At 35.9% G+C, this 16,723-nt stretch overlaps 1 protein-coding gene and 1 non-coding gene across 2 annotated transcripts; both read left to right on the forward strand.

Moving 5' to 3' along the window:
- The first annotated feature begins 10,341 nt into the window (after window positions 1-10,341).
- LOC126632106 (L-3-cyanoalanine synthase 2, mitochondrial) lies at window positions 10,342-15,788 on the forward strand. The gene is made up of 10 exons (XM_050302339.1): window positions 10,342-10,629; window positions 13,665-13,774; window positions 13,906-13,963; window positions 14,073-14,336; window positions 14,451-14,588; window positions 14,698-14,749; window positions 14,879-14,958; window positions 15,077-15,136; window positions 15,217-15,297; window positions 15,484-15,788. Exons 1-10 carry the CDS (start codon window positions 10,444-10,446, stop codon window positions 15,580-15,582), a joined length of 1,128 nt encoding a protein of 375 aa, XP_050158296.1. The 5' UTR covers window positions 10,342-10,443; the 3' UTR covers window positions 15,583-15,788.
- A 466-nt stretch (window positions 15,789-16,254) lies between these two features.
- TRNAY-GUA (transfer RNA tyrosine (anticodon GUA)) lies at window positions 16,255-16,343 on the forward strand. The gene is given in 2 exon segments: window positions 16,255-16,291; window positions 16,308-16,343. It is a non-coding gene; the product is annotated as a tRNA-Tyr (tRNA).
- The last annotated feature ends 380 nt before the right edge of the window (window positions 16,344-16,723 follow it).

Raw genomic sequence — 16,723 nt, forward strand, 5'->3', positions numbered from 1 at the left:
GGATGTGAATTCTCCAGCATTATCCAATCGAATAAATTTGATCAGATAATCAGGATGGTGAGCCTTGAGCTTGATAACCTGAACCAACAGTTTGGAGAATGCAGCGTTCCTTATGGACAACAAGCACACGTGTGACCAACGTGTGGAAGCGTCAACCAAAACCATAAAGTATCTAAATGATCCGCATAGAGGGTGAATCGGTCCACAAATGTCACATCTCGGCCCGGGCCCCCACCACATCCGGGGCTAGACTTCATCGTAGCACCATATTTTCCGCTTTAGGCCCCGACCACGCCTTCACGGTTTTGTTTATGGGAACTCACAAGAGAACTTCCCAGTAGGTCACCCATCCTAGGATTGTTCTCGTGCGAACTCGCTTAACTTTGAAGATCCTACATAATCCGAAGCTAGTGAGCTCCCAAAAAGCCTCGTGCTAGGTAAAGATGGGAATATACATATAAGGTTTAGAGGATCCACTCCCCTGGGTGATGTGGGATATTACAACAAATGTCCCCCTGAATCTGTTGTAGAAAAATGGGAGGATTCGAACGAATCTTGTCATAAGAATGCTTAGTAATAAGATTTCACATTGAACATGTTTGACATGCGATTCCTTAAATCGAATCTAAACTTCGGGTTAGTGGATGCCCGTGTGAAGATTTGAGGATACGGCGCATCACTATTCGTCCAAGATGTCCCAAATGATCATGCCAAAGTGTAATTTCATGCGCGGTCCCAGTAGTAGGGCTAGCCACATAGTGGCATTCAATAGGGCGATGATCGTAGTATACAGACCACTCGGGGTACGCTCCATCTTCTCTAGAATACGCTTCTGGCCATATTCGTAGGAAGTTATGCATAGAAATTCAGCTCAATTTTCTACGTGGGTTTCAGCGTGGTAATTGTTATCTCTAATGTCCTTGAAACTCAACAACGTTTTTCCAGAACGTGAAGAATAGAGTGCCTCATAAATGGTCAAGATTGTACCATTGAACAACATTATACGGGCCTTACCGTATCCGTCTATCAAGTTGAATGGGCTTGAGAGGGTTGTTAGAGGTGCATTCTTAGGTATGAAGTTAGTGAAATAGATGCATTCACGCAAAACTGTGTGTTGGTTGCACTATCTGCCAGACAACTAACTTTCTCAATAGTCATACCTAGAATGAAAAATTAATTTGAATCGGTCACATGCATAAAAGTTTATAAAAACAAATATCAATTCAAAATAATTTCATTTATTCAAGGATGGTAGCTAATTAAAACTTAATATCCAAAAAACAAATCACCAACAAATAATCCAAATATAAAGGAAAATTGTTCAAAAATCAACCAAAAAACAAGGGGGGCTCGGCCGCTAGGTGGAATTCAGCCCCAATTGTCTTATTTCAACTAAAAAATAAGTCTATGTCTAAGATTCTAATCTTCCATAGGGGTGGTATCCTCTTGAAAGTCAGAAACCTCCATCATTGTAGTCTATGATTCGTCCACTTGCATGAAGTTTAATTCAAACTTCTTACGACGAGAATGATATTCATCTATAACCTTTTTGGGAGCTCCGAAAACACGGGACCAATGGTCATTTGAACTAGGGGTGGGTTCCGTTCCGTTCTGTTTTGTTTTTTGACAAAACTGGAAACCGAACCAAAATTACTGTTCAGTTCAGTTTTCTATCAGTTTGTGTTCGGTTTTTCTCGGTTCGGTTTCATCCCTGTTCGGTTTTTTTTTTCCAATAGCAAAAAAAAATTCTATGAAAACAACTTGCAGCCAGTTTGTAATACATCTTCCAAATGAGTATAAATAAAATCAAAGTCCCATTTCAACATAATCAATAAAATAAGCTATTTTATTTTGATTTCATTGAGTTTGAACTTGAGCTTGAGGCCCTTGAGACCTTTGACGCCTTTGACTTCATCTAATTCACACAAAATAATAAAAGGATAGTAGTTAGTACTACAAACTTATACAAAAGTAAATGTTAATTAAAATCTGGAAGCCCAATGATACAAAATCAAGACAAAATATGGAAGGCCAATCATCATTTACAGTTTACAGCAAGACAAAATCAAGTATCCCAACAATGAATTAGAAAGCACCTATTTATAATAACCTAATCCTACAACTACTCCACAACAACAAGGGCAAGAATCAAACTGATATCGAAGAAATGAAACAGGTTCATGGTGGCATACAGTAGAATACATCCACTAGACAGTTTCTCGCAGAAGGTTTGCGTTGAGAAATGGAAAATCTATAGCTTTATCTAACTGTATAATTATTTGCAGATGGGATTCTTTTGGGAGGCATTCTGCTCATACAGCGTATAACCCAAACCTATTTCCTAGCTCATACAACATGCATTGAACTATACATAAACAAATGTAGCATAACCCATTATACATAAACAACAAAGTACAAGTATAAACAAAGTATATGATTAGTCCCCTTGATAAATAGTAATTAGTTCCATAACTTCTTGAGACCTATCCTTCTCCTTTTTCTTTCTACAACTAAAGCCTAAAGGGGCTCCAATGAGCTCCACTCAACCCTACTTGTATATACTTCCAGATAATTAGAGCCAAAAAGTCCAAACAACCACAAAGAGCAAACATTCAAACCAAACCTCTAAAACTGTATAAGCCGCGATATATCTCTGTTACATAATCCAATCAGAAAAAAAAAATCACCAAACCTTAATAACCCAGAGGATGAAAACCCTACAAATATAGAGCAACAAAATAGTCAAGCTCTAAACCCCTTCATTTCTCAGAATTCCTCAGCAACCAAACATACTTCAAACCAAAAATGAAGAATCACATCCAGCCAAACACGTTAAAAATCTAACCCTAATCCTAAAATCCCAAAACACAAATCGAACAAAATCGCAATACAATTCATAAGAAACAAAGTCAAAATATCCAAAACAGACAGAATAAAATCAATTACAAAACAAATCAAATTCAGAAATAGATCTAACCAAGAAGGGGGAAAAATTATAGGGGATCAGATAGGACAAAAAGGAATCGAACAAAAAATTAAACGTCGGAGTGTGAGTGAGACTAACCTTTTGTTGTGATTGAGAGTGAGAAAGGTCGCTGCTGGGAATAAGAGACAGAGAGTTTGAGAGTTTGATTGAATTGAAAACCGAGAAAGAGAAGAGGCTGCTGCGCAAACTAGGAAGTGGGAAAACAAGAGAGACCGAGAGAGGAGGGTTAGGATAAGGTTACACTTCAAGGTAAAAACGGTGTCGTTTTAGAGTTTAGGATTATTAATTAATAAAATATCATAAAACAATGTCGTTTTGAAGAACTTCGGTTCGGTTCGGTTTTCAAACCATAGAAACCGAAACTTAACCAACCAGATTCGGTTCGGTTTTTTTTTTCAGTTCTGTTTTTTCGACCTCGATTCAATTTTCGGTCCAGTTTTTTTCGGTTTTTGGTTTTTCCAACCCACCCCTAATTTGAACCACAGCAATAACACATATCTGCGTATATGGTTTAAGGTGCTTTGCCCTTATTCTTGAAGTTCGGGGCCTTGGGAGCGAGGTTTGGGCACTTCGAGGCTTTGTTTCCTCCCTTCAATGGGCCGTGACTCTGTTGACCTTGGTGGGATGGCTTATGGCCGCCCCTACCACTCCTCTTTTGTCATTTTTGGCGTTGGTTGATGCTATAATGTGTCTCAGGCACAACAGTCGCCCCAGTAGGTCGAGCTTGATGATTGATGATTCTTCATCAATAGCTGGTTCTGCTTTTCAGCGATAAGTAAAATAGAGATCAAATCCGAGAACTTAATGAACTTTTGAGCTCTATATTGTTGATGCAGGACAATATTAGAAGCAGAGAAGGTCAAATAGGTCTTCTCCATAAGATCCTCTTCAGTCAAAGTTTCGTTGCAAAACTTGAGAAGTGATCGGATTCGACAAACTTCATAATTATATTCATTCACAGACTTGAAGTCTTGGAAGCCCAAGTGCTGCCAGTCGTGTCTTGCTTTATGTAAGAATATGTCATTTTGGTGATCAAAACGATCAACCAAATCAACCCATAGTGCACGTAGATCCTCATCAACAAGATACTCAGTTTGCAGAGCATCATGGATATGTCTTTGAATGAAGATCATAGCAGTGGCTTTTTCACCTTCACGAACAGGCTTGTTCGTTGCTTCTTCAATAGCAGGACGCAAGTTCTTTGCAGTGAGGTGGAGCTTCACATCTTAGACCCACTTGAGGTAGTTCCTTCCGGAGACCTCTAAAGCGGTGAAATCGAGTTTGTTCAAATTCGACATGTTCCTATCACAAAATAGATGGACAAGATGTGGTTAGTGTAATGGAGAAAAATCAATCCATTCACATAGGAGTAGAACATACAAGTACTGATAGACATGTATTGGTTTAATTTTGCATGAAAAAACTTCGGGTTTTCATGGGTGATGTTTTTAAGTGAAAAACTTCAGGTTTTCAAACAAGGCATGTTCATAAGAAACTTCAGGTTTCAAAATAATTATGAACTTCAGGTTCATATATTCTTGCAGGCAAACACAAATATATATGCAAAAAAATATGCAACCATCATATGCAAAACAGAACTTTAGGTTTACAATTATAATTTAATTTAATTATTTAGACTTTGGGCCAAATTAAAGTGTGGGTGAAAAATATAAAACCCATTGGGCCTAAAAGAATTAGGCAAATAAATCTCAGGGCCCAAAAGAAAAATAAGCCTTTGGGTGGCTTGAAAAAATTGTGTCGTGTATCCCAAGCCCTAAGGTGGGCTGGGTTTGTTCTCGGGGTGGGGCTGCAGGCCCACGGGGAGGTTTGGGCAGAGGGGATGGACTGCTGCGGGCAGTCCCAAAAAAAATCCTTTTTTTTTCTTTTTTTTTTCAGGCCGAGGGAATGGGCTACAATCTGGGAGCCCAGATTGCAATGTCTCTCCAGTGGGCTTCGAACAGAACACCAAAACCCAAAGGGCTGGTGTTGAAACCGTGTGCAGCCAAGCCCTAATGGGCTCAGGTCAGAACCAAAAACACCCCAGCGCTTGCTGGGAAGGGTCGCCGAAGCACCGCCATTGCTGGTGGCCGTGTTCTGGGTAGCTATCAGTCGGGGGGAAGCACGGGTTTGAACGGAAACCCTATATTTAAACGGAGAAATTTCGATTTCTCGACGTTTGGGTGTGAAAACCATAAGGTTTAATCGAAATCCTTGAAAACCTTATGAAATTCGACGAGAATATCAATGAATATCGTCGGAGATGATGAGATTGTCCCAAAAAAAGCACAACTTCAGGTCGTGTCTTTAATGGAAGTTAGCGGTGGTGTTGTGACTCGTCTGCGGGCGAGTGAGGTTTTCTGGGGAGAGGGAAAGCTGTAGGCTCTCGGCTAGTGGCTTGGCTCGGCTCAACCACACAGGTTGCGGGCCTGGGCGAGTCGAGGTCCTGGGTTCGAAGAACCCTAGCGCTGCCTTTTCCGATTTTAATTTTTTTCTTTTTTTTTAATTCAATTCAATGCAATTTAATATAATTCAAAGCATATTCAATTAGATAGTATAATGCATGTTCATATATTTGATGCAATTCATGGCAAATATCAAATTCACATAATTCAACAATTATGATTATGATGCATGCACAATTTATGTAGAATCTAAAATTCGTAAAATGTAAAGTTGGGTCATGCATCATGGTGAATGTTCATGCTATCAGGGTTGCAAAAATATCGAGATAAAAACCATTGTTTTGAAAGAACCTGATTGCGTGATGATATGAATGAATTGGTTTGATGCAGAAAAATTCTTCAACGTCAAATTCCTAAGCGCAATGGTAGGAGCGTGCTGATAACGTATTGTGGTCTATTTTATCTGACAAACTTTAGGGTGGCCGGCGGCAAGGAGAAGAGAGAAAGAGATGTGTTTGTAGAATTGTACAGGAATATGTGTGTTGTTATCCCTCCAACATTGTGCCTTTATTTATAATAGTAAATGAGAGAAGATATTCCTTCATTCCCAAGGAATACAAGATACAATAAGAAATGATAACTATAATCAAATCTAATCTAGGATTTACACAACTTAAACTAGGAATGTTTACAACATATATAAGACTATATTCACTGAAATTTTTATTTTCTAGCATTTTTAGAGGTAAAATCATCAATCAGATATCACTCTTAATGCACAAGATTGCCACTTAATTTAATCTTTCATGCGTATGAAAGTAATTAGTCAACAACTTTAATTGATATCTCTTTTTTAGTTTCTTATCTTATGCAAGAACTAAAACTAGGGTAAAAAACTCTAGAGACATTTGAAGGAGATTGAGAAGGAGAGAACGAAAAAGGAAAAGAAAACTGCGAATGTTGTTTGGAGTTGGGTTTGGGAAACAGATAGGCGCAAATTATAACTTATAATTAACCTTTTTTTTATATTATTATTGTTCTACCAATATACAGTTCGTTTGGGGCCTTTACACCATACCAGAGTTGGGTCCTTAGAAAAAAAATTGAGATTTAAAAACTTCAGTTTTGTATAATCTAATATTAAATATTTACGTTATTTATTTTTTTCATATATGTACACTAATAAAAAAAAAAAATTGGGGCAGCCTTGATGCGGGGCTCCGGACAGTCAACCTTCTCGCCCTTGCTCAGGAACAGCCCTGCTCACATGTGGCAAGCAGGAAGCGGCTCGACTTTTTGTTGTAGCATAATTTTTCACGTCACCATAAGCCTAATACGTGAACAATATATATTAAGTGACGTAAAATACGTGTGATCAAACTTTACATGTGTACTATTAACATGCTATGATACTATGAAGAAAATTAAGATTTTATCATAAAACTAATTGACAACATAAGAAGTCGCCAACTCGTTGTAAGGCCCTTGCAAGGTTTATTAAATTCTCCCTATGAGGCGACTTTTCACGTCTTCACGTCCAATTCAAACCAATTGATAATTCATGAATAGGTCAAAGATCATTTAAGCTATTAGATAAGAGTTTAGTTCCCCATTTGGGGATCACAATTCAACATAATTCCTCATGTGTGAGGTTATCTAAATTTAACATGTAAAAAACACATATTGAATGTCACAGTACGTGAATAGCATTAACTGATAACATATTAGAATGCAAGCGTTCAACTAATAAGAAATTACAATAAATAGCAACATTTTAGTCTCCAATATTTTTTTAAAAAAAAAAGAGAGGAAAACAAAAATTAAACCATAGCTTCAACAAAACCTGTCCCTTTCTTTACCTCAAGCACATGTAATTGCTTGTTGGAATTCTGACCACATGCAGAATATCTCAAGGCAAACAGTGACTTATTGGCATGATTAATCTCACGGGCCACAGAAGAGAGAAAATAAGAGAAACGATTTGCCACATACTAGTTCTATTTGTTGGGAAGAGCCATCCTCTTCTGGCTTCTCAAATTTCCCAAAAGTGCTTTTGGTTTTACGTGTGTTCATTTGTGGTGCATTGCATTTGCAGTAGGTCCAGCAATCTTGTTCTCTCCAATTACTTTTGCTGTTAGACGAAAGCAGCTTATATACGCTACATAAATATCTCGATTGGGATTGAAAAGAAAGCTTTTTCTTGCTTGGAAAAAAAAATGAAAAAGAAAGGTTAAAGAAAAAGGAATTTCTCAAAGCTGAATTTGACCATCCAATTGTTACATACATGCAATGAATTTATAGATAAAAAGGTCATTTTTCAATCTTAGGCAATGTTATCATTAGATTTCGAGCACCAACAAATCTAACAATTAAAAACGAAATGAAATGGCTATCAAACTAATTATGAATAAATAATTTAATAAATTTGGGTTTGCTGAAGTTCTAACCAAGCTAAACTTTGAGAGTTTTAAATCAAGATAATTAGGTGAAAAAATGTTAAGGAGACTATATTTTTGTACCACATGGTTAAGGGCGGATGTACATTGAAACCAAGGTGGTATCATGGCCGCTCGAAGTCCGAAAAGTATACATATGACGGTCTTCCGGGGACTCTTTGAATGTTTGGTATAGATTCTTTTGTGCCCATTAAGTGTTTGATCTAATGTAAGTTAGGCATATCTCGGCAGCAATTGCCAGATTGCGTCGAGAGCACTCGACAAATTCTCTCGATAGCACTCATTAGATTGCTTCGGCATATATGTCAATATTTGTTGACATATGCTCAACATGATTCGGTTGACAACAAATAGCCCACCAAGTGTGCAACGAAATGCCTCAGTGAATAAATTGAAATTTTTTTGAGCTCTCTGCGCTCTTGTCCTACCTAAAAAACTTAGACCTTTAACATTGTGACCCTTCAATGTTCGAATATTGGATTCACCACTGCACATGGTATCATTTGATGTGCAAGTAATGTGTACATGTCACGTCAATTAATGGGTTTATCTCATTGATTATTAGTTATATGTATCTTTTGCCACATTATGTGGTATAACCATATAATATTAATACGTGGTCTCCCAACATTACTTTAATTAGGTTGAGCCTCATGATACACTATTTTTCCTTAATCTACATCATGTAACATTTGACATTACTATTTGATTGTGATCACAGCTAGAGGTTTCAATGTATTTAGCTTTTTCAGACCTCATCGAGGATTATTCATGACCTTTGGGGTGTGGGATACCTTAGAATAATCTACAACATGTGATCTATTTCAACGTACTAAAATCAAATTTGTGAAGAAAATGTTTTTAACTTTAGACCATAGCTAGTTTGATTGATGACCCTAAACAAAAGTCAATAGTAAAGGATTCACTTAATGATTCTTTGTAGGACATAATATGAAAACTTAATTGGTGGAGAAGGGAGGCTATCAAAGTTGGGATTGAAGGAGACTGGAAAGAGATCTTCTTTGGATTTCTTCCTCCAAAACCTAAAGATCAAGTTATTCATGTTTTTGAAATTTGGTCTAACGGCTAAAAACAGAGAAGTTAGTAAAAATTTGTAAAGCTATAATAATTTTTAACCATTAGATCAAATTTTAAATATTCGGATCACTTGATTCTTGAACTTTGAAGGAAGAGATCCGGAAATGATCTCTTTCCGAATGAGACAGGTTCTCCAACTGGATGTAAACTGTAAACTGTAAACTGTACTGGCTGCCCAAACCCCAAGGGTTGCATTATTATTTATGTCTTTTAGTTTGAAAAAACAAAACAAAAGGAAACTTGCTACTAGAGTTGACAGCGTCCTGAGATGCACAACAGCCGACGTAACCCCATTTTTATATGGGATATGATATCTACACATCTTATTTTACTTCTTACACACTTTTTAAATTTTCGATCTTCAGATCGAATAAATTGAAAAATATCAACTGACATAAATTACCAATGAATGTATGAGAAGTAAAATAGAATATGTGGGTGGATAGCACACCCCTTTTACATGACTTTCCTCAAACTCACTATAATATAGAATTGCTTCACTCAACTCAAATTATAAAATTTTAAGTAGAAAAGGAAATGATCCATGCACAATAATTTTTTTTTTCAGTTTATTTATTTATATAGTTGATAATTTTTTTACTTAATTTATTCATTACAAAGAATAGTTTATCTGATGTCGAAAAGTTTATACCAGTAATAACAGTAAAAAAAATAGCACTAATGTTTCCAACCGAAATGTCAATTCTTATGTGGCATGACATGAAATGACAGCAGCTTCAAATAATTTTTAATTAGTTATTCATTTTTTTATTAATTTTATATGGTTTAAACATTTATTATAATTATTTTCTTTTATCAATTTATAATTAACTGTTGATTGCGTGACTCTTGTAATTTGTCTTTTATCCTGCCTTTTTTTTTCTTAATCAACAAATTCTTATTTTTCCTTATTTAAGTGACGGCTGCAATTTCTAATAGAAGACGATTAGTATTCTGTTGTTTTACTAAGGAAATTTTTTTTTTATCACGAATTATTTATATATTTAAAACTTAATAATTAAAAACTGAAAAAATTAAAAAATACAACTAAATTTAAAGAATAGTGTTAGAATGATCAAAATTTTAAATCAAATTTGCAAACCAAATGACGTGTTATCAATAAAAAATAAAAATATTACACTTAAATAATAATCAAATCATTAACATCTATATTATTTAATTTTAAATTTTGATTGTACTATCATTACGTAAACTTAAAATCATACGCACAAACAATTTAATGCAAAAACAACTGAATTAGCTGTGCGCGCGCCTGCACTATTCTCTCTACTCTCCACTCGATTAGAGAACTTTTAACCCAGAGTTAATGTCACCGTCGTCGTCCAAGTATCCAGCCACCTTCTTTCCTCCCAAAAACTTTATAAAAACGCCCTCTCCTCTCCTCTCCTCCTTACCAATCAAACGCCTCCCCCCCCCCCCAAACTCAATTCCTTCTCTACCTCACTACTTGCAGCACAGTAATAGTAGCTAGCATCCATTAATGGCTGCCCTAAGGAGCTTTCTCAAGAAAAGATCCTCTGTGCTTTGCAATGGAGGAGCAGTGAGACACAGGCTCTTCTCCTCTCAGGTGTCCCAACCCATCCCCGATTCTCCATCTTTCGCTCAGAGAATCGGAAATCTCCCCAAGGATCTTCCTGCCACCCAAATCAAAACCCAAGTTTCCCAAGTACCTTTTTTTCCTCTCTCTCTCTCTCTAGAAATTTCGTTCTTTGGTAAACTGGAAATGTTTGATTGCATGATATGTTATTATTTCAGATTTTTATTTTCTTTTGGTAATAATCAGTCCAGTTTACCATGTAAAAGTTTAAACAAAAGAGTAAGCTATCCACAAATTTATTTTTTATTTTTCACATATTTTTTTATTTTATACTGTCAAATCGAATGAATTGAAGAAGATTAATGATAAAAAATTAATAAAAGTGTGTAAGAAGTAAATGAGTGTGTAAATAGCATTTTCTTATACAAAAATGTTCTTTTAGCCGCCAACCACTGAATTACACATCGTCAACCATTGTTGACACTTGAATTTAATATGAAAAGTGAAGAACAAATAGACATGCTTTTATGGTTCATTCGCTAACCAATAGTCAGGAACGAGAAAAATTGCATTGATGAAGAATTAAATTGTGGAAGAGTTAAAATAGAAAAGAGCCAGAATCGAGTATGTGTTAATAAATTGTTTTATCATTTGTTTTTTTGTTAAGAATTTATTTGATAGTCTAATTAATATAATTGTTCTTTTTTTTTAGCAAACAATGTTATCTGCACTGCATTAAGGGGGAGGGGTAAGTTTAGTCTTACAATGAGCTAGTAATAATGTAATTCAAATTTATCTTTGGTGAGATTCGAACTTAAAACATTTCATTTACAAATGAAGAAGAATATTACTAGCTGTAATACTAAGTAAATATTTATTAATCTTCTATTAATTTTTAACAAGAAGCAGCCTTGGGATTCTTTTGTGGAATGAAAGGTAATTTTGGTATAATTAGAACCAAGTGAAGGCATAATCGGTATAAGAAATCCATTCCATTCTCTACATATCCCAAAATTCAAATATCTCCCTTGTTTAGGAAGTCCAATTCCTAAAAAGATGAGAATTCCTAAATACGTATGGATCCAACATGTATTTTGAATCTTTACAGTTAAGTAAACAAAGAAGTATCCTTAATCGGAATTTTGTAAAGTGATGCCATTAGTGTTTTAATGTTTTGACACTTGATGTCAAGTTCAGAGTGAGCATTTAATCATTAAGAGCATTTCCACCCCATCCCAAGTAGAAGGAAATTGGGTAACTGAATCAAAATCCACAAAACCTTCTCCACCCCAGCCCTAAAATTTGGGCAATAGCGGGCCCAACCGAATCGGACTGAGCGATCTGATAGGGATGGCCTATGTGTATGCCTGAGCAGGTCTGACGTGCTGACGTCAGCCATATTATTTTTATTTTTGCGTCAGCCGTGTGGATCGAGTGACCCGACAAAAAACATGAGCTGGGCCAGCGCTGCAGCCAGTTAGCCCATTTGTGCACTTGGCCGTTGGATCTCCACAAATTAGACGTTCCATGTTAATTCGACTTTTTTTTTAATTCAAAAAAGAAAAAATATCTGAAAAAGTATTTGTGACCATGTGGCACAATCTTGGCTATTGGACTGGAATTTTTTTTTTTAATTCAACGGTCCAGATTAATTTAGTAAAAAAAATTTAAATATAATAAAAATACAAATTTAACGGAATATGTTTCGTGGTGTGACAGTATTTGTTAAAACTCTTATTTGAATTGGAGTATAATATTTTTCTAAAGTAGTTTGTCAATGTCAATTATTCAGGCAAATCATTTACGGGATTTAGACAATTACTATTTACTAAAATAATAATTGTCTTTGCCTAATTGCTTGGACAATTATTTATTGTCTTAGTGGAGTATACTTGCTTGCTGAATAAAAGAACGAGACTTTGAGTATATAATCTTAGTTTTATATGTTGAAATTTTAATTAGTTTTATTTTCATGAAGAATAAAATTTTGAGTGTATAATCTTAAATAGTTTTATACGTTAAAATTTGGAGTATACTTGCTTTCAGATCTCCTTTTTTAAGTATGTTTCATTTCGGGCCTCTCATTTTGTGCTACGTGTTCTGAACCTTTCGTCGTTTTGGCTTTTTGAAAGCATAATTTGTGTAGGAAGCTCAAATAATCCTTCTTTTTTTGTTGTTATTTTGTCGTTATTTTGTCATGGTTGATAAACCACTTTTTTTTTTTTTTTTAGCGTGAAATGGTTGATAATCTACTTGTAATCTATTCGTCGATACTTCTAAAATGACTAAAAGAGTTTGTGACAATTTAAAATTGACAAAAAAACACTTGAAGTGCTATTTTGATAAAAACACTTTTATTTTTAAAAGATCAAAACGTATACGTATTTAAATATGTATTGTTTTTTTTTTCCTAGTAAAAGAGATTTGACTGTATAGATCTGTGTAACTGATTTGGGGTGTGGAAGTTACTAGCTGAGGTAAAATGATCATCTACTTTACAAATCAAAGTAGAGGTGTCCTATCCTAGGACCTTCGTCAACTCCCATTAATTTCTTGTACGAAATTGTCACGTGCGTAACACATTAGACTGTGAAATATTTGATGGATTAAGACCTAGTTTGGGAGTGAGGTGCTTAAAAAAAAAGCACCCATGAAAAAAAGCTGTGAGGGTTTTAGGTGTTTGGTAAACTGAAAAAAAAAGGGCTTATTTTGGAAGCTGCTGTGAAAATAAGCTGAAATCAAAGGAAAAAGTTGAAGCTGCTATTTGTAGCTTTGGAAAACTGGCTTTTTTTCAAAGCACACGGAGCTACAGTGCTTCTTTAATGAAAAGACCCACTATTAGACTACTTTTTTTTTCCAAAAGCACTTTTACAAAAAAGTTTACCAAACACTCTGCTGATTTATTTCACATCCGCTTATTCTCACAGCAGCTTTTTTTCAAAGCACAGCAATACCAAACCAGCCCTAAGTACAGGAAGTTAAGAAAAGTTGATGAATGTTGTTGGATTGGATAAATCTGCAAATTTCATGGACCAAATTCGATGCAGTTGAAAATACAGCAACGAAAGTGGAACTTTGAAAACTATAGGGACTAAAAACGTGTCTTAGCCTTTGTTCGTTCTTCTTCTAGCCTTTTCACTGATAATATTTTTGCCATATTTCAGCTCATTGGTAGAACTCCCATTGTTTATCTTAACAAAGTCACTGAGGGATGTGGAGCTTTCATTGCTGTCAAGCAAGAGATGTTCCAACCCACCGCTAGCATCAAGGACAGGTACGTTGTGACTTCACCGGATCACCCGCATGAGAAACATAAAGTCTTACTGCTTAACGTTGTTTTTGTTTATACGCATTAAGCACCGAGTACAGATCAAATGAAAATTTGTTTGCTTAATTTTGGTGCAGACCGGCACTTTCTATGATCAACGATGCAGAAGAGAAGGGCTTGATAACTCCCGGGGAGGTTAGCTGAAGATTTCTCTTTGCTTTCTTATTTCGGGTTAACCGCATATGTTTGTCTTGCATTACTGTTTCAGATTTCCCTAATTACTGTTGTGTACATTCTGCATCAGACAACGCTGATCGAGCCAACGTCGGGGAATATGGGAATCAGCATGGCTTTTATGGCGGCCATGAAAGGGTATAAGATGGTTCTAACTATGCCGTCTTACACTAGTTTGGAGAGAAGGGTGTGTATGAGATGCTTTGGAGCTGATTTAATTCTCACTGATCCAACCAAGGGGATGGGAGGGACTGTTAAGAAGGCGTATGATCTTTTGGAATCTACGCCGAATGCCTTTATGCTCCAACAATTCTCAAATCCCGCCAATACTAAGGTACACAATATTTTCTTTGACTTAACTTGATCAAATTTTGCACCAGTCTATCATTATGCTATGTATGATCATAAAATCGAAGGCGGATATACGACTAACCTCGAAAAAAAACAGGTGCATTTTGAAACTACAGGCCCTGAGATATGGGAGGATACCAACGGACAAGTTGACATCTTCGTAATGGGAATTGGTAGCGGAGGCACTGTCTCTGGGGTCGGGCAGTATCTCAAATCTAAAAATCCTAATGTTCAGGTGATGGCATTTGACCTATCTTATAATATTTTCATGCATTTTGTGATGTGTGTCGTTATATTCTGTTTTTATTTCCTTAGTAATGTTGAATCTCTTGCAATCATGGTAGATATACGGAGTGGAGCCTGCTGAAAGTAATGTGCTGAATGGTGGTAAACCAGGTAGAGTATTGCTTAACATCTTGTTCCAAAGTTAACCTTTATGATTATGTCCGTGATTGTATTTTTGGAAGTTTATAACTTTTGCAAGATGTATTTTCCCTTCTTATATAAAACTGTGTATGGTAATAGGTCCTCATTCAATCACGGGCAACGGGGTTGGATTCAAACCAGATATATTGGACATGGATATGATGGAAAGAGTGATTGAGGCAAGTACCAAATTTGACGATATTTTCTTATGAGGAGCCGAACTTGCTGAACAAAGGAAGTTTTTGTGTTTGTATTTGGAGTTGTGGCTTTTACTGAGTTCCGTTTCTTATTTTTCAGGTTCGTAGCGAAGATGCAGTAAACATGGCAAGACAATTGGCACTGAAAGAAGGGCTTATGGTAATATTCAGTGACTAAAAATCACATTGTGTCAACACATTGAAACGTATTCACTTACGTCCTCCTTCGGATTCATGCAGGTGGGAATATCGTCTGGAGCCAACACAGTGGCAGCAATGGAGCTTGCTAAAAAGCCAGAAAACAAAGGCAAACTCATTGTGGTAAGGGCGACATATCCTTTGTTTTTCCTGCATGTAAGATTAAAGTTAATAAGATGTCCTGCTAACATTTTAAGAGACGGGTTGATCGGTTTCTTCCTTGTTGACATTTTGAGTTTGTGACACGTGATGTGAATTGCGACACACGTTGACTCTTCGTGATCATTTGCTTTTTTGTTTGGTTTCCAGACTGTTCACGCGAGCTTTGGGGAGCGATACTTGTCATCTGTTCTATTTCAAGACCTGAGGCAGGAAGCCGAAAACATGCAACCAGTTGCAGTCGACTAACCTTAAGTACTCCAAGGATCTCCGTGTGACATGTAAAATCGCTTGTATCAGTGTATGCGTTGATGTCTGTCTTGACGATATAAGGCCTTATGTCTTGAAGTTAGATTTTTATGCATAGAACATTGTCTGCAATTTACCTTTCTTGTGAAACTTGTGTTGTGACTCTCTGAAAGTGTAATGTAATGCAATTCATCTTTGAGTCTGCAGAGCATGTGTGCACACGTATAACCACACATATAACCTTCGGAATCTCTCTTATGAGTTTTGAGGTAATATATGTTCAAGGAAATCAAATCTAGAAGGACAAAGTATATCCACACACTAAGGCTTTGTTTGGTGACTTGGATAGGATCGGATATGATAATTCACTAGATTCAATGTATGTTGTAGGAGAAAACAGATGACTTTCAAACTTTGCCCGAGTTGATGTAGAAGATGAATTAGTTGTGAAGAAAATTTATTCCCAATTTACCATTTTTGTGAGGATTAGAAGGAATAATTTTACTTCATGACTAATTATCTTTTACCTTCAATTTCGACAATTTGAAAGTTGACATTTATTTGTTATTTCAGCCTACATTACGTCTAGTGAATTATATATTACAATCAAATTCTATACACCAGGTGAGGTCTAATTGTATAAATAAGCAAAAGTTGGGGATATGACAACATCCGACCTTAGCTCAGTTGGTAGAGCGGAGGACTGTAGTTGCGAAAAGCAGATAATCCTTAGGTCGCTGGTTCGAATCCGGCAGGTCGGATCCTTTTTTATGGTTTCTTAAGTGAGTAAATTGAAAAGAAAAGTTCATAAAAAAATAAAACTTACAAAATTAAATCTCTAGAAACTTTATTTATTTTTATTTTGCTGGAAAAGAAAATTCATTCATAAGTTGTCTAATACAATAAGTTCCAATACAATCGACTATTAAAAAGCATATGAAGCAATTGTGGGATAGCTCTATCCCAAATATGCATATTAGAAATCGATAATCATTTACTAGTGATAGCATCAGCTACAAAGTTTGCTTCTTAAAAGATACGGTACCATGTCACACATTGAAAAAAATTAAAGATGACAACTAGTGAATGTCCTCAATGATAGCTCTTATTCATCAAGGAGTGTCGCACTTATTTTGAACTG

Source organism: Malus sylvestris, chromosome 1, assembly GCF_916048215.2.
Source record: "Malus sylvestris chromosome 1, drMalSylv7.2, whole genome shotgun sequence".
In the NCBI taxonomy this organism is placed as follows: Eukaryota; Viridiplantae; Streptophyta; class Magnoliopsida; order Rosales; family Rosaceae; genus Malus; species Malus sylvestris.